This window comes from Pelecanus crispus, chromosome 3 (genome assembly GCF_030463565.1).
Source record: "Pelecanus crispus isolate bPelCri1 chromosome 3, bPelCri1.pri, whole genome shotgun sequence".
Lineage (NCBI taxonomy): Eukaryota > Metazoa > Chordata > Aves > Pelecaniformes > Pelecanidae > Pelecanus > Pelecanus crispus.
Window position 1 is genome coordinate 126,198,702 of NC_134645.1, and position 13,190 is coordinate 126,211,891.

Sequence of the window (13,190 nt, forward strand, 5' to 3'; positions counted from 1 at the left end):
TGATCTTTTTTTCTGGGCTTTTTTTCAGGGCTGTCTCTTGTGTTACTAAATTTTTATGGGTTTTTAAAAGTTTTTATCTTTTATAATTCTGTTAAAAAATAGGATTATATTTGTAAAAGTCTGTTCCTAGCAACAGGTATATCAGGGAGCTCGGTTTAAATACTTTTGACTGCATAGTAGGTTGAACGAGATTGATAAAGATGGACATCATTAAAAACATTTGAGTCAGACGTATTGTGAATCTGTTTACAGTGTTCCATTCAAGCATCAAAGGGTCATTGATGTAGGGTTTCTTTTTATTGTTCTGGATTAGTACAGCACCTTAATATGGTTTGCGCCTGCAAGCAGAGCTGCTACAGAAATAATCTCTCTGTTACTAGCAATAATGAGCATTAGCTTCATCCAGCGAGCAAAAAATGTCGTGGTTACTTCTGAATTTTGCTGGTATTTTTGGTTACAATGTGGCTGATGTTACTGTGAGGTCCAGATACAGCAAAGTTTCCCTAGGACTAAATCAGTAGTAGTTTGCTTGCAAAAGGAGGATCAAGATGTTTTAATGACTTGACAGTTGAGCTTGAAAAGTCTTAAATCTGTGGTACCATTTATATGTATTAAGCTGAGATATAGCTATAACTATGGTAACGCTGTAGAAAAAGAAAAACTCCACGCGCAGGAGTAAAGGTTGTGGACTAGGCCTGCGTTGTCCCAGGCACCGTACAAATCCAGAACACAAGATTGTCCCTGGCTAGAACAACGTGACTTATTTTCCTTCTGATTTTGGAAACGTTTTATCTTTTTGAAGGGGATTGCTGAATCATGTATAAGATATGATCATCAAGTGTTAATCGTCAGAGAGCCTAGTGATGCTATGGGATTACGTTGGTTCTTGTGAAGGAACAATACCTCCTGGAGTTACGTTTAATTGATATTATTGTGAGTTCTAGAACCTGTTTCGTGGCTAGACATGTAACTGTAAAAACTTAGTATTTCCGTACTCAGCCTAGATATACAAGTGGGTCTCAGTTGCTCTTAAATATTCACACATGCTGAATATCCATGCACAATTGTCACTATGGACAAAACCTGAAACAAATTGAGAAACTTCTCAAGGACTGTTCAAAACTCTCTGTTTTCTCTCCATTCTCAGAATTGGTGACTGTGGCCTTAAGCCCAATGTAAAATTTGTAGGAGACGGCAGTAGAGTTATTTACTTTTGGATGCACTTACATTAGCATTCTAGTTCAGGTCGTTTTCTTCTGAAATGGCCTTCCCCCTTCTGCACTTTGGGTCGCATCGCGGAGCACTCTGCATGTGTGTTCCCTTCCGATGAGCCTAAATCAGAGGATGCCTCCAGGACTGCTTCTACTGTGCTGCTGCTGAGTGCCAGTCCACAGGGCATACGAGAGCTAGCCTAAAATAACCCCTCTTGAAACAGGTATGCTGTTGATGGCAGGTCCTCAGCACCAACTGTTTTACTTAAAAAAAAAAAAAAAAACCAAACCTGCTTGTATTGGTCAGTATTAATATTCCATATATTGTCTAGCCTTTAACTTTCAGGTGAAGCTTTAAGCTATATATGTGATCCACAAATCCTCTGGCTTCACACCCGCCAACAAGAGGGCAGCTTTCCTGCTCATGTGTTAGTACAAAAGCTGTGATTAGGAGCCATTTCTGACCTGGAGAACCCACTGAAAAAGCAGGTTCTTCGAGTATGCTGAAGTGCATCATGTGTCTGTATCAATTTGTGTTTGTTAAATATGATAGTTTAAAATATGCATGAAATATGGCTTTATTTTTTCTTGGAAGTTTGCTGAATTGAATTTAGCAAGACCATCTAGAGCCAGAGGTAAGAATTGTTTTGAAAGAAATTGAAATAATCTTTCTTTAAATTCGATTGAAAAACAAGTCTCCTGATCTGGAGAAAGCAGTGAATATTAATCAATTTTAAATTATCCGATAATATTTTTTTTATTAACATTAGATGAGTCTATAAGGAATTGTAGAGTGCCCTGAAAAAAAATCTCATGTAGGATTATGTCTTGATTTCAAAGGAGAAGTGAGTAGTAACAAATAGAACATGACGTATATTGAAAGACGTAAGCTGAAGTACTCAGACGCTCTGTAGAGTTCTTCTGTTAGGTAATCTTTGTTTTCGAGAAGCAAAAACAACTAGGTTGTCTCTGTAAAGAGCTCACTAAAATACCCTAGTGAGCTAGAGCTGTTTTTAAGGGGGAAAAAATATGTTATGCTTAGGAATAGGCAAGAAACAAGAAATTAAAGTAATTGTGATCTCAGTAAGGTTTCCTTACTCGGGTGGAGTGGAAAAATTGCATCTGTTTTGAAAGGAGATGAATAGTAGAAGTGCAAGAATAATCACGAAGTGGAACAGGTCAGTTCACATACCATGTACCAGTTTTCATAAGATTAAGGAGATGGGCTACTGAAATTAATAGGTGACAGTTTTAAAAATGAAAAAAGGAAATAAATTATTATGGAACTGCCCAGTGGAGCTCTGTATTGTAAGATCTTTTCTCTGTCACTGCTATGAAACCACACTCAGGCATTACTTTAATTTTAGCTGCCTTTCTAGACCTTAAGGATCAGCATTGTCTAATTCTTGATCTTTTTCCTTTTTCAAATGTTTGCTATGGTTTTTTGTCCTGCTGGTCCATAATGCTAAAACTTTCATTAGGCTCAGATATACATGACTTGTCTTTGCTTTCAATGTTTCCTTCCAGGTCTTTGATAACCACTTACTAACTTCTAAGTTTTCTGATGACATGATTTTTCCATTGCTGCCTGCTTAGAACTTCAATCAGGCATCTTTATGACTTTTTTCCTATGATGTCACATATGGTTTATGAAAAAACTTGACAGTGATTAAGTGACTGGCGTACAAAACAATTGATTACCGTGATAAACCACGTTGATCCATTTGCTGCCTTGTACTACCCTAACCATTTCTGTTGATTGGTATAGTCTTGGTCTGTAAAACCTTTAGTGCTGGGATATGTTTCTGTCCTGGTTCTGGATCTTAGTTTGTGGTTACTGCTGAGGGGGCTACTATAAATGCAAGTTAAAAAGTGGGCAAAAATAATTTAATAGAACTTGGAAAAGAATGCTCTGATAAGAGATCTCAGCTTTTCTGTAACAGCATGTAACCTCACTGCCAGCTCGCAGGGGTAGAGTGGATTTCTCAGCGGAGGTTGTTCTGTCATCGGCTAATCTGGAATTCCCTGCGCTTACCAAATTTACGGTGCTGGCGAAAGAATAAGAGAGGAGGCTGGCTAGCTTGAGTCTCATCTGAAGCTGCTTCTGCTTTTAGGTGCCTGAATCCACAGTTTTGGTGCAAAGAACTTGATATATTTTCCCCAGGTATCTTCATTTTGAATTTCATTAAGGGTATGGTAGTCTGCAGCCCAAACTGACCGTGGTTCAGCATACGTGTCTGAGACAGAGCCTGCTTTAAATATCAGTAGCAAACTAAAACTACACGCAGCACCACATAACGTGGTACAAGCTGCAATGTCTCTCAGTGAAGCAGAATAAGCAGAACAGTTTCTTGCATTGAGCTATGTGCTGCTGCTAGGTTTATATCAATAGTTAGATATTTTTAATTCTGCCTGTGTCCTGATTTGGGCTGGGATAGAGTTAATTTTCTTCCTAGTAGCTGGTATAGTGCTGTGTTTTGGATTTAGTAGGAGAAGAACGTTGATAACGCACTGATGGTTTAGTTGTTGCTGAGTAGTGCTGACACCAGTCAAGGACTTTTCAGCTTCCCATGCTCTGCCAGCAAGAAGCTGGGAGGGGGCACAGCCAGAATAGTTGATCCCAACTGGCCAAAGGGCTATTCCATACCATATGGCGTCATGCTCAGTATAGAAACTGGGGGGGAGTTGGCCGGGGAGCCGCGATCGCTGCTCGGGGATGGGCTGGGCATCGGTCGGCAGGTGGTGAGGAATTGCATTGTGCATCACTTGCTTTGGATATTCTTTTATCATTATTAATATTATTATTATTTTCCCTTCCTTTTCTGTCCTATTAAACTGCCTTTATCTCAACCTATGGGTTTTACTTTTTTTTCTGATTCTTTCCCCGATCCCACTGGGGGCAGCGGGGGGGAGCGAGCAAGCGGCTGTGTGGTGTGTAGCTGCCTGCAGGGTTAAACTGTAACAGCCTGTTAATCTGACTTACCCATAAATGTCATCTCTAGGCCTGCGACAAATAAAAGTAATTTATGGATCACAAGAATGAAACATTAGAAGAAAAATAATGGTGCAAGTCTGGGATAAAGATCAACTTCAGAAGTCCCAAATTTGTAGGTATTTTATTTCTATCGTTAAAAAAAAAAAACTTGGAAAGGATGAACAGACCACTGGGTCAGCAGGTGTAAAACTTCTTCACTTTACTGAAATCTGTTTCTTTCAGCTGAATACTGTTACATTTGCGAAGGAGCAGCCCTAAGGACAGATGGTGCAAAGGTTGCCTAGTGTGACGTCCTAAATTCAAGGCGGATTTTTGTGTTCTGTTCTTTGAAGGGGCAGTGACTTCCAAATCACACAGAGCCGTGCCTCTGATCTTTCTGAAGATGAGTCATAGTGCAACTTGTATATCGAAGTACTGGGGTCGAATGTTGCAGTATGTTGATCACTCCTGATGATAGGACTAGATGTGCTCTAATCTCATGGGTGGGGTTATATAGCACGCTTTATTAAAAAAGACTTAGAGCTATTAAAAGCAGGATGTTGAGGTTTTTGTTGCTTTCTTTTTTTTTTTTCATTAGTGCTCCGCTCTAGATTTTAAAGTATAATAAAGTAATGAACGTTTACCCTGAGCTTAGTGGCTTTAAATGCTGGGTTAATTTACACTCGGAGTGGAGCTTTCAGTGTCAGGCGATCTTTTTTGCCAACATAAGCGCTCAGCTGAAACAACAGCTATGACTCAGTTGCCAGTGAACGCTGCTTGAATTGATTTAGTCCGAGTTCAGATTTAGCACATAATCATGTTCAATTTGATCCACTGTGCTGCCTAGAGATAAAAGGGTTGAAAAAAATAGATGTAGCCTATGTCAGTCTTTGTGGTGATGTCATTGCCGTGAGAGATGGAGCAGCGCTGTTACTATGCTGTGCCTGCTCAGTTGGTGGGTGTGCGAGGGAAAGGCAAGGAGCAACTCAGTTCAGTGCAAAGAGCTTGTGTCGGAAGCTTGCAGTTATTGGCAGCGTTGAAACAGAATTTTGGACTGTTCAATTGCAATACCGAACTGAAGATTTTTTTTTTTTTCTTTTTTTTTTTCCTCTTTTCTTCCAATCGTTTGTTACTCTGAGGTTGCCTAACTCTCTGTACAACAGGGGGGGATGCCAGCCCGTAGCATGGACTGTGATGTCTCCACTCTGGTTGCCTGTGGGGTTGATGTGGAGATTTTTGCCAACCAAGAGGTTAAGGTATGCACCTATAATCCTTTTGTTACAGATGCTTCTTAGAAAAAGCCTTTGGGGAGCAATAGGCATTTGTATGTAGCAATTCAGAATAAGGAGGCAGATGAGATTCTGCTGCAGTAGTAAAAGACATGCAGTTAAAAAAATCTGTTAATTAGGGGAAATACGGGAGAGAAATGTGCCTGTTTTTTACTGTGTTTTGATAAGCTGAAAGAATAGGCTGGTAAATGTAGTAAAAATACTCTTTAATGATATAAGAAATGGGTTATATAACTGACATCTGTGCATATCCATGTTTCATATTCATAACAAATCATTCATTGTTAATTTTGTCGAGGTATTTTTAGTCCAGTGTCACTTTTTAGATCAGCCTTGCCATAAATTTCATTTATCACTGTTGATAATCTTCAGATATTTTTACTCAGTTGAACACTAGCTGTTTCTTGTCTTCAGATCCAAATCATGTATACAAGTATAAATTTTTTTTGTGAAGGGTTAAAAGTTTGTGGCAAGTATTTTGGTGTATCTGCAATATAACCAAATAGAAAAAGTTGTGAATCTTGCATATCCTATGAATACCTTAAAAACAATGCTTAAATGTAAGGCTTGATATGCTGGGCTCATAGTCTCTTAATTGGACAACTGCTGTAGAAAAGTCATTGTGTGTAATTGCTTACTGTTGAAATCCATTATCTTTTTCATTTATTCTCATATTACTACAAGAAAATCACTGCAAATTAAGTTTGAAAGAGGAATTTTAAGTATACTTTTCACAGAGCATCTGAAAGAGCTCACAGATGTAATACAGTGATATTCAGCAGTTTATTTAAAGGACAAAGATACAATGTTAGTTTCTAATCTGATTGTTCTTAGTATTGAAAGAATGGAATGGGAAAAAAAAAAAGATTTACAAATTGGAGGTCAAATTTTGAACCCTGTTCTGTTTAATTGTGAGTCAAATGTTGAAGCCAATGGAAATATCTGGAAATAAAACCCCTTTCATTTGCAAGAGGCATATGATTTTTATTTCCCTGTTAGTTTGTTACCGGGTAATATCACGTATACTTTGTACAGATGCTTTTGTGTTGCCAGCAAGAGATTCTTCTTAATTTAAGAAGCTTTTTTTTTTTTTTTTAACAGTTTAATACTGGATTTATAGATGAAATAGTGAGTAATTCAGATGAATGGTTCAGGTGAGCAGTCTTGCCTGTATTGGAACATGTTTCCTGTAGTGTTTTGAAGTAGTAAAATGTTTGTCTGCTTATTCCTTTTTTTCTCCTTTTTTACTTAAGAACATATTTTTTTTAAATTAGGCATTACACCTGCATTGATATGAGCTTGTACCTGGAGCAACTGTCTTTTAGTGTCTAGTCCATGTTCAACGTAAGGCTGTGCAAGAAATTAAAGTTGTAGTGATCTTCTTGTATCCTTATTCATATGACAGTAGCAAAGAAAAAGCAAAATTTAGGCTTCCGTAAAATCAACAGAAAGCTTTCCACTGACTTTGGTAAGACTTAGATTAGCCTGCCTTAAGCTGCAGCATCTGGAAAGTGTGGCCCGGGAACATGGGATAAAAGAGAACAAAAGGGTTACAGAGACATTACAGGAATTGTAATTCCTTTCATGTTACTTGGACTTTCTGTACTTTGTTTGCTTTGGTCAAAACCGCCTTTTTTTTTTTTTTTTTTTCCTTTTTTTCTGATGTCTGAATTAAAATGTTGAGTGCGAAGACTTTGGGTATATTTACAATGGAGACTGCACTGCAGACTGCACTGCAGCTTAGAAACGGTGAGTCTACTTTGAAGTTGTCTGGCTTAGATGCTAGAAGCAGTCTGTCCTCAGTGACCCACAGCTCACTGCAGACTAATTTTCACTTGGTTGTCAACAAACTCAGCTGTCGGAGGCTGCGTGCAGTGCTGCCGCAGCTCGGCTGCTTCCAGTGCTCAAGCCCAGCTAGCTCTGCACTGATGCCCAGTCTTTCTCCACACAGCAGGCTGTGGTGTAAGCATCCTCTCTGTCAAAGTTTCAGCGCTACTGATATTGTAAAGGTGGAGACACCTACTGCTCTTTGCTCACTCCCAGGAGAATCGCAGAAAAAAAAAAAAAAAAAAAAAGAATATGTTTTTTTGTCTGCAAAAGTGGTTCACTTCAAGGTGGGTTTTTTTGTTGACAGTATGGTCACTGTCAACATAAAAATGTTTATGTTGACTTTGATAGGAAACATCAAGCTTTAAGGTTAAAAAGGAAGCAGGCTGTTTCTAAGAAGAGATGGGCGTGGAAGTTGAAGAGCAAAAGCAAGCACAGAAATCCTGCCTTCTCCCCCTCCCCTTTTCTCCCGTGAGTACCCCTCTGCCCAGCCCTTCTGCAGGTCAACTGGAAGGCACAAGTAGTATTGAAAACTGAAGTCTAGGCTATTGTCCTTTCAGTTTTCTTCTGCTATAGAGCTTTTCACGTAGGGGAAAGTTTTTTTTGGTAGACAACCTTATGGCTGTGTGAAGGGAATGTTCCTTCAGTGGTAGAACAGATATATTAAAGATTTCATGATATGTGTGGAGCTCAATGAGATTTGTTAAAATGAACTATAAGTCCTGTAGAAGTAGTTCTCTAATGTCAGCAAGGATTGTGTTTAAGGTTTTAGGATATGCTTGCAGCATATTACTTCAATTTAGGGTTAGAACTGAAGTGAGGCTTTGGAGAAGGATGCCGGCTGTACTTGGCCATCGTTATCCCGCTTGTGGGTTGGATGCATCTGGGAGGGTGGCTGCAGCCGGCAGGCTGAAGAGGGAGGTGGACAGGAGCTGCCGTGTTTGCCAGACCCGCAGTGGAGGAGCTTGGTTTGTGTTCGGGCTGTAGAGCAGGAGCCCTCGCTGCAGGTGGCAATGGTGACTCCTTGAAGTTGCTGCTTCTCAAGAGCAGCGGCCCTTCAGTGCTGGGGAATTCTTACACAGAGAGGCAATGTCTGCTGCTGGGCACAGGGCTTGGAGTGGGGTGAGCTGCTTAGCTTATTGCTGCTTTTCCACCCATGGAAGTGACCTTGTTCTGTAGGCATTATGCTCTTAGCATCTGGCAGAGAGGCTCGGAAATACTCCTTTCTCCATTTGGCCTCTGGAACAGGAGAGCGATTGCTTAGTACTGAAGGCAAAGCTTTTTAGTTTGAGCATTTGGAGTGGCTCATCCTTTCAACAGAGGCTCGTATGGATGCCCTGAAACTGGCAGCTGGCCCACAGCACTGACACCGTTGGTTTACCATCCATGAACCCATCCAACAGGCCTTTCAGTTTTGATCAGCTGCTGCTTTGAATCGTCTTTTATAAACCAAAAATTGGGCCAGGCTAATCAACATGCTACTAACCGTACAGTGCCTGTGTATCAGGAACTAGTGAAGTTGAGAAGGCAACCACAGAAATCACGAAGTGCAGTTCTGCTTTGAAGTTCACCTGGATAATTAAAATTCGTTTTTCAGTGCCTCTAGATGATAATTTTATGTAATGATGTTTGTTACATAAGCAATTAGCTAATGAATATCTTGTTTATTTCTAATAGAGAAAATCCAGACATCACTGAAACCATGGAAGAGAATTTGAACTCATACTTCTTAATCTAAGCAAGATATATTATTAATTTTTCATGTTCTCTCTTCAGTTACGTTCACACGCACCATTCCGCTAGGCAGCAAGGTATGATCAGGACAACGAGGCTCTACTGTAACAGAGAAGAAATACTAATGATCCAGATTGATCGAATTTGTATCTGAGGACAGTAATGTAAAGTGATGTGGATAGGACCATTATCTTAATGCAGGGGAAAAAAATGTGCACGTGAGCCAGGCAGCAAAGGGAAATACTAGAAATAGTTTCACTGTTTTGACCATATTGCTTTGGGGGGTTCATCCTCACTGGAGCGGGATCTCTGTCAATCTGTAAACTCATTATTCAGTTCAAATGCTCCAGTGAGCACACTGCTAATACTAGTTGTTTGGGATGGATGGTTTGGAGATCAGTCGCTGCCCTGCAGTTGCCTTTGAGAGGTTTAGCAGTCTAACTTCTTACCTAAACTTCTGAGGTCTAGAGGGCGAAAGCATACTAGGTTTAAGTGGTCTAAGATTAGAGTCAAGTGAAGAAAGCTGTAGAAAAAGAAAAAGGGAGGACTGTTGCTGCCCCTCTGGGTACTGCTAGCTGCCCAGTGGCAGAAATCATGACTTGTTGGGAGAGTTTCAGGGTTTCTTTTTTCAAATTCTTCTCCTTAGCCATGTGAGCTTCATTTGTGGGAAGAGACTGTTGCTCAGTCATAAGACTTCACGGAGTGGGACTATAAGGAGAAAACCAAACAACAGCGTGACTACCAGAAATACCCTGATGGCTTGAAAGGACTGCTTTATAGCTTCTTCTGTTAGTATTTACTGTACCTGATAGTTCTTTCTATTTGTAAATAATGTTGTATCTGTGAAATCTTCAAGATCCAGTAGTTCTGCTTGAAAAATAGATATACGTGTCTTTTGATCTCTGCTTACTGTCTGTCTTCATCTAGAGTAAGTAACACAGGTTACAGAAATAGTTTAGGCTTTGCCTTTGCCCTTCTAACAGCCCCCGTGGGAAGGCAGTTGAACCCTTAAGAAGTTTCCGAAGAAGAAATGATACAATGGTAAGACTTCTAAGGGTCGTGATGTGCCCCTTAGGCTCACCTTCAACTATTTGTATTTGCTTTTTGCTTGACTCGGAGGCAGTCAAGCTGTTACACTGGAGGTCAGTGGCAGCCGCGGGTGCTTATGCACCTGTGAACATGACGTGCTTTCTGCTTATCATTCTTCACTCTTTTAATAATAACGGCGTGAACAGCAGAACAAGTCTCAGAGGGTTTTGTATTCTTTTTGATCCTCCTTTCTGTTGGAATTCACATAAAGATATTTTCTTTTCATAAGGGTAATTAGACAATGAGCAATTTGTGGTCAAAAGAAAATAAATAACAGCTAGAATGTGTTGCTAGAAGGTGCAGCATTAATCCAAGGCAGGTAATGAGGTAAGATGGACCTTGCAATTATACTGATAAATGGCCTATGTGAGGAACAGTGTGAGAGGTGATGATTTTCTTTAGCAGATTTGAAGAATTAATCAGTACAGCTATAGATTGAGGTACTTTTAATACAGATGCAAGTGCGATACTGATTTTTCATTAAATAATTACTTTGCTTAGAATTCCCAGAAGAACCTGGAGAGGTGAAGTACCCAAATTCTTTCTGGTTTTCTCAAAAATTTTTTTCAAGGGCACATCATTTTCAGGTCTGTAAGTGATCTATTCTCATTCTTCTCTGAAGGTACTCTATATGTACGCTGTTTTGTCTCAAGATTTACTGATACCGTTTGCTGCTTCTTAGCATGATCTAAGCTTTGATATTGAGAGAAGTTGCAGATTTTCAGGCAGAGATCTGCACCGACCTTGTTGTGTGTATCTCTTTAATAATTTTTTTTCCACATAGATTAATGGATATGCTTTATAGTTGTACAGTTCTTCCTTTAATATATTCTAGGGGTGATTCTACCAAAGGCATTAAATAATCTACTTAGTTTTGATCGTTCATGTGCTGAACAGCATATTTGCTTTAAAAGATATTATCTAATCATATGCTAGAATGCAAACAACCATGACAGTGTGGTCTCGAGCAGTGAATTCTTCCTTAGTGAAGAGATGCTGAACAAGAAAAGTACCACAGTTTATCAAACGCTTGGCTAACACACAAGCTGCCAAGGTCCAGAAACTGGCCAAGCCAAGCCTCTAGTCAGTGCTCAGTTGCTGCAGGATTTTGTGTTTTCCATCCACATATTTGCAGTGGTGCCAGGACTGTGTGCATGGGCTTTTCCTGAAAATTTCCCCCATTAATACAGCTAAGTGTCAGTAAACACCTTCTCCTCCTAAATGCCAGCAGAACTAAAATTTTCCCCATGGGAGACTTCTGAGGACTGTACTGTCTAGCCCTCCTTGAAGCAACTGTATTTATTGACTTCCTAGTGTTGAGTCTTGACTCTTTGGTGTAGACCATACAGATGAGCCTCCATTGCTGCTACTTTTGAGGCATGACAGCTTAGCTGCCCTCTGCACTAACTGCAGTATAGGATATTATACATTTAAGTTTTTCTGGCCAAATAGTAAACTTCTTCCCATTTTTTTTCTCATTGACAGTGCTTCTAAAATGCACATGCAGCCATCAAGTTCGGCTCCAGCCTATGTTTTCCATCAAGAATTCAGGTTGATTTCTGCTTTGTTCATGTTAATTCCTGAAAGCACAGATCACCTTCTCACAGCATCAGTGTTCTTGCGATCCGTTTAACTGCCCTCATTTGGAGTTTCTGTTGGTGCTGAATCAAGGAGAAGCCTTTGGTTGCAGCAGCTCTGATGGAGGGAACAGCCCCGCTGCCCTTGCAGGGTGTCCGCACAGCAAACTGCGCAGTAGGAGACCAGATGGGTGGCCCTGTGCTGGGTGCTGCAGGAGCTGTGGGCTGCTCTTCACATCTCCATGGCAGTGTGTGTCTCTCTTCTGCGCTCTTGGAGTTCCTGAAAAACTTCAAAGTGGCATTAGGGATAAAAAGCTCCAAGTATTTTCATTTGCAGATGGAGAACTAAGGAACCAGGAAATAAGTTTTCTGATTAGGAAGCTGGCTTAGAATGTGTCAGATCTGGTGTAATTAATAATCCTTGTTTTTAATAATTGAGTTCTGTAGATGTTCAATCTTAAATGCTGTTTGAGCTCTAGATGCTTTCCAGAGAGCAAGCAGTTTTGCTTAGTTGCTGGCTGTTTTTGGGGTGTTTTTTTAGAATTAGCCCAAACTTGCTACCTTTCAGAATCTGCCTGAGATCCTGGCAGTGTCTGGAAGGAGAGATGGACTTTGTCTTGCAGGGTGGTTTAATATTTAGCAGGAGAAATGTACTGCAACATGAAAGAGCCTCTAGTTTTGCAACAGTGGATAGTGCTATCTGCTGAAATAACAGTCACTGAGCTGAGAAACACAGGGAACCCGTTGTGCTCAGAGCAGCATCAGCAGGCAGCTGTACGCTGTAATTTCTTCAGCTCAATTTGTCACTTGCGGAAGTATCTGTTTGCTTCATATATTGCAGTGAGTAATTTTGATACCTTGGCCATAAAAGGTGGAGGCATTCAGACAGCTGAATCACGCAACATGAATTCTGCTGTATTATACTCATGTCATGGCCAGACAAGTGGTAGCCTTGCAGAAATCTCATTTGTCCTTTTATTCATGTAGGTCAGATGTGCTGGTGTGCAAGCAGATCAACAAATTATGGTAAAAGAACTGCTGATCCTCTCAAGAAATGAAATTCCATTTATGGAGGAGATAAGAAGATTGTTTCATTTGCTGTATAAGTCTTACTCCAAATTTACCAACCTCAAGTTTCGTCACCCTTTGCTGCGTATTCTCTTGCATGATGACAAGCTCAGTTTTGGTTACTTTTCCATGTTTCTCAGGGAAAACTGGTAACTAAACCAACAAGAATACAAAGTTTTTCATTGTCTAAATAATTAGAACTATACTGGGAGATTTGCTTTAACCGCCACTTCTCTGTAGCTGTTGGTTTGGTGTGGGTGCTTTTGTTTGTTCTTTTGGTTTGGGGGGGTGGGGGGTGTTTTGGTTTTTTGTTTGTTTTTGTGAGGGATCATTATTTCATTTGCTAGTGCTGATTAAAAAAAAACCCAAATCAACAAACAAACCACTGCCAGAAATGGCCTTTCTCCCTCAAAGAGGAACA

The 13,190-nt window shown here is 40.1% G+C and overlaps 1 protein-coding gene across 2 annotated transcripts in view; it reads left to right on the top strand.

Annotated features, from left to right (window-relative positions):
• Window positions 1–13,190, top strand: part of RCAN2 (regulator of calcineurin 2) — an 82,800-nt gene that overhangs the window by 39,628 nt on the left and 29,982 nt on the right. The window contains exon 1 of one of the 2 annotated variants that reach the window (XM_075707170.1): window positions 5,355–5,441. The exons of the other annotated variant lie outside the window; for it this stretch is intronic. Coding sequence (XP_075563285.1) covers window positions 5,355–5,441 — 87 coding nt within the window. Of the gene's footprint in view, window positions 1–5,354; window positions 5,442–13,190 lie in introns of those variants that run through there. 2 annotated transcript variants of the gene reach the window in all.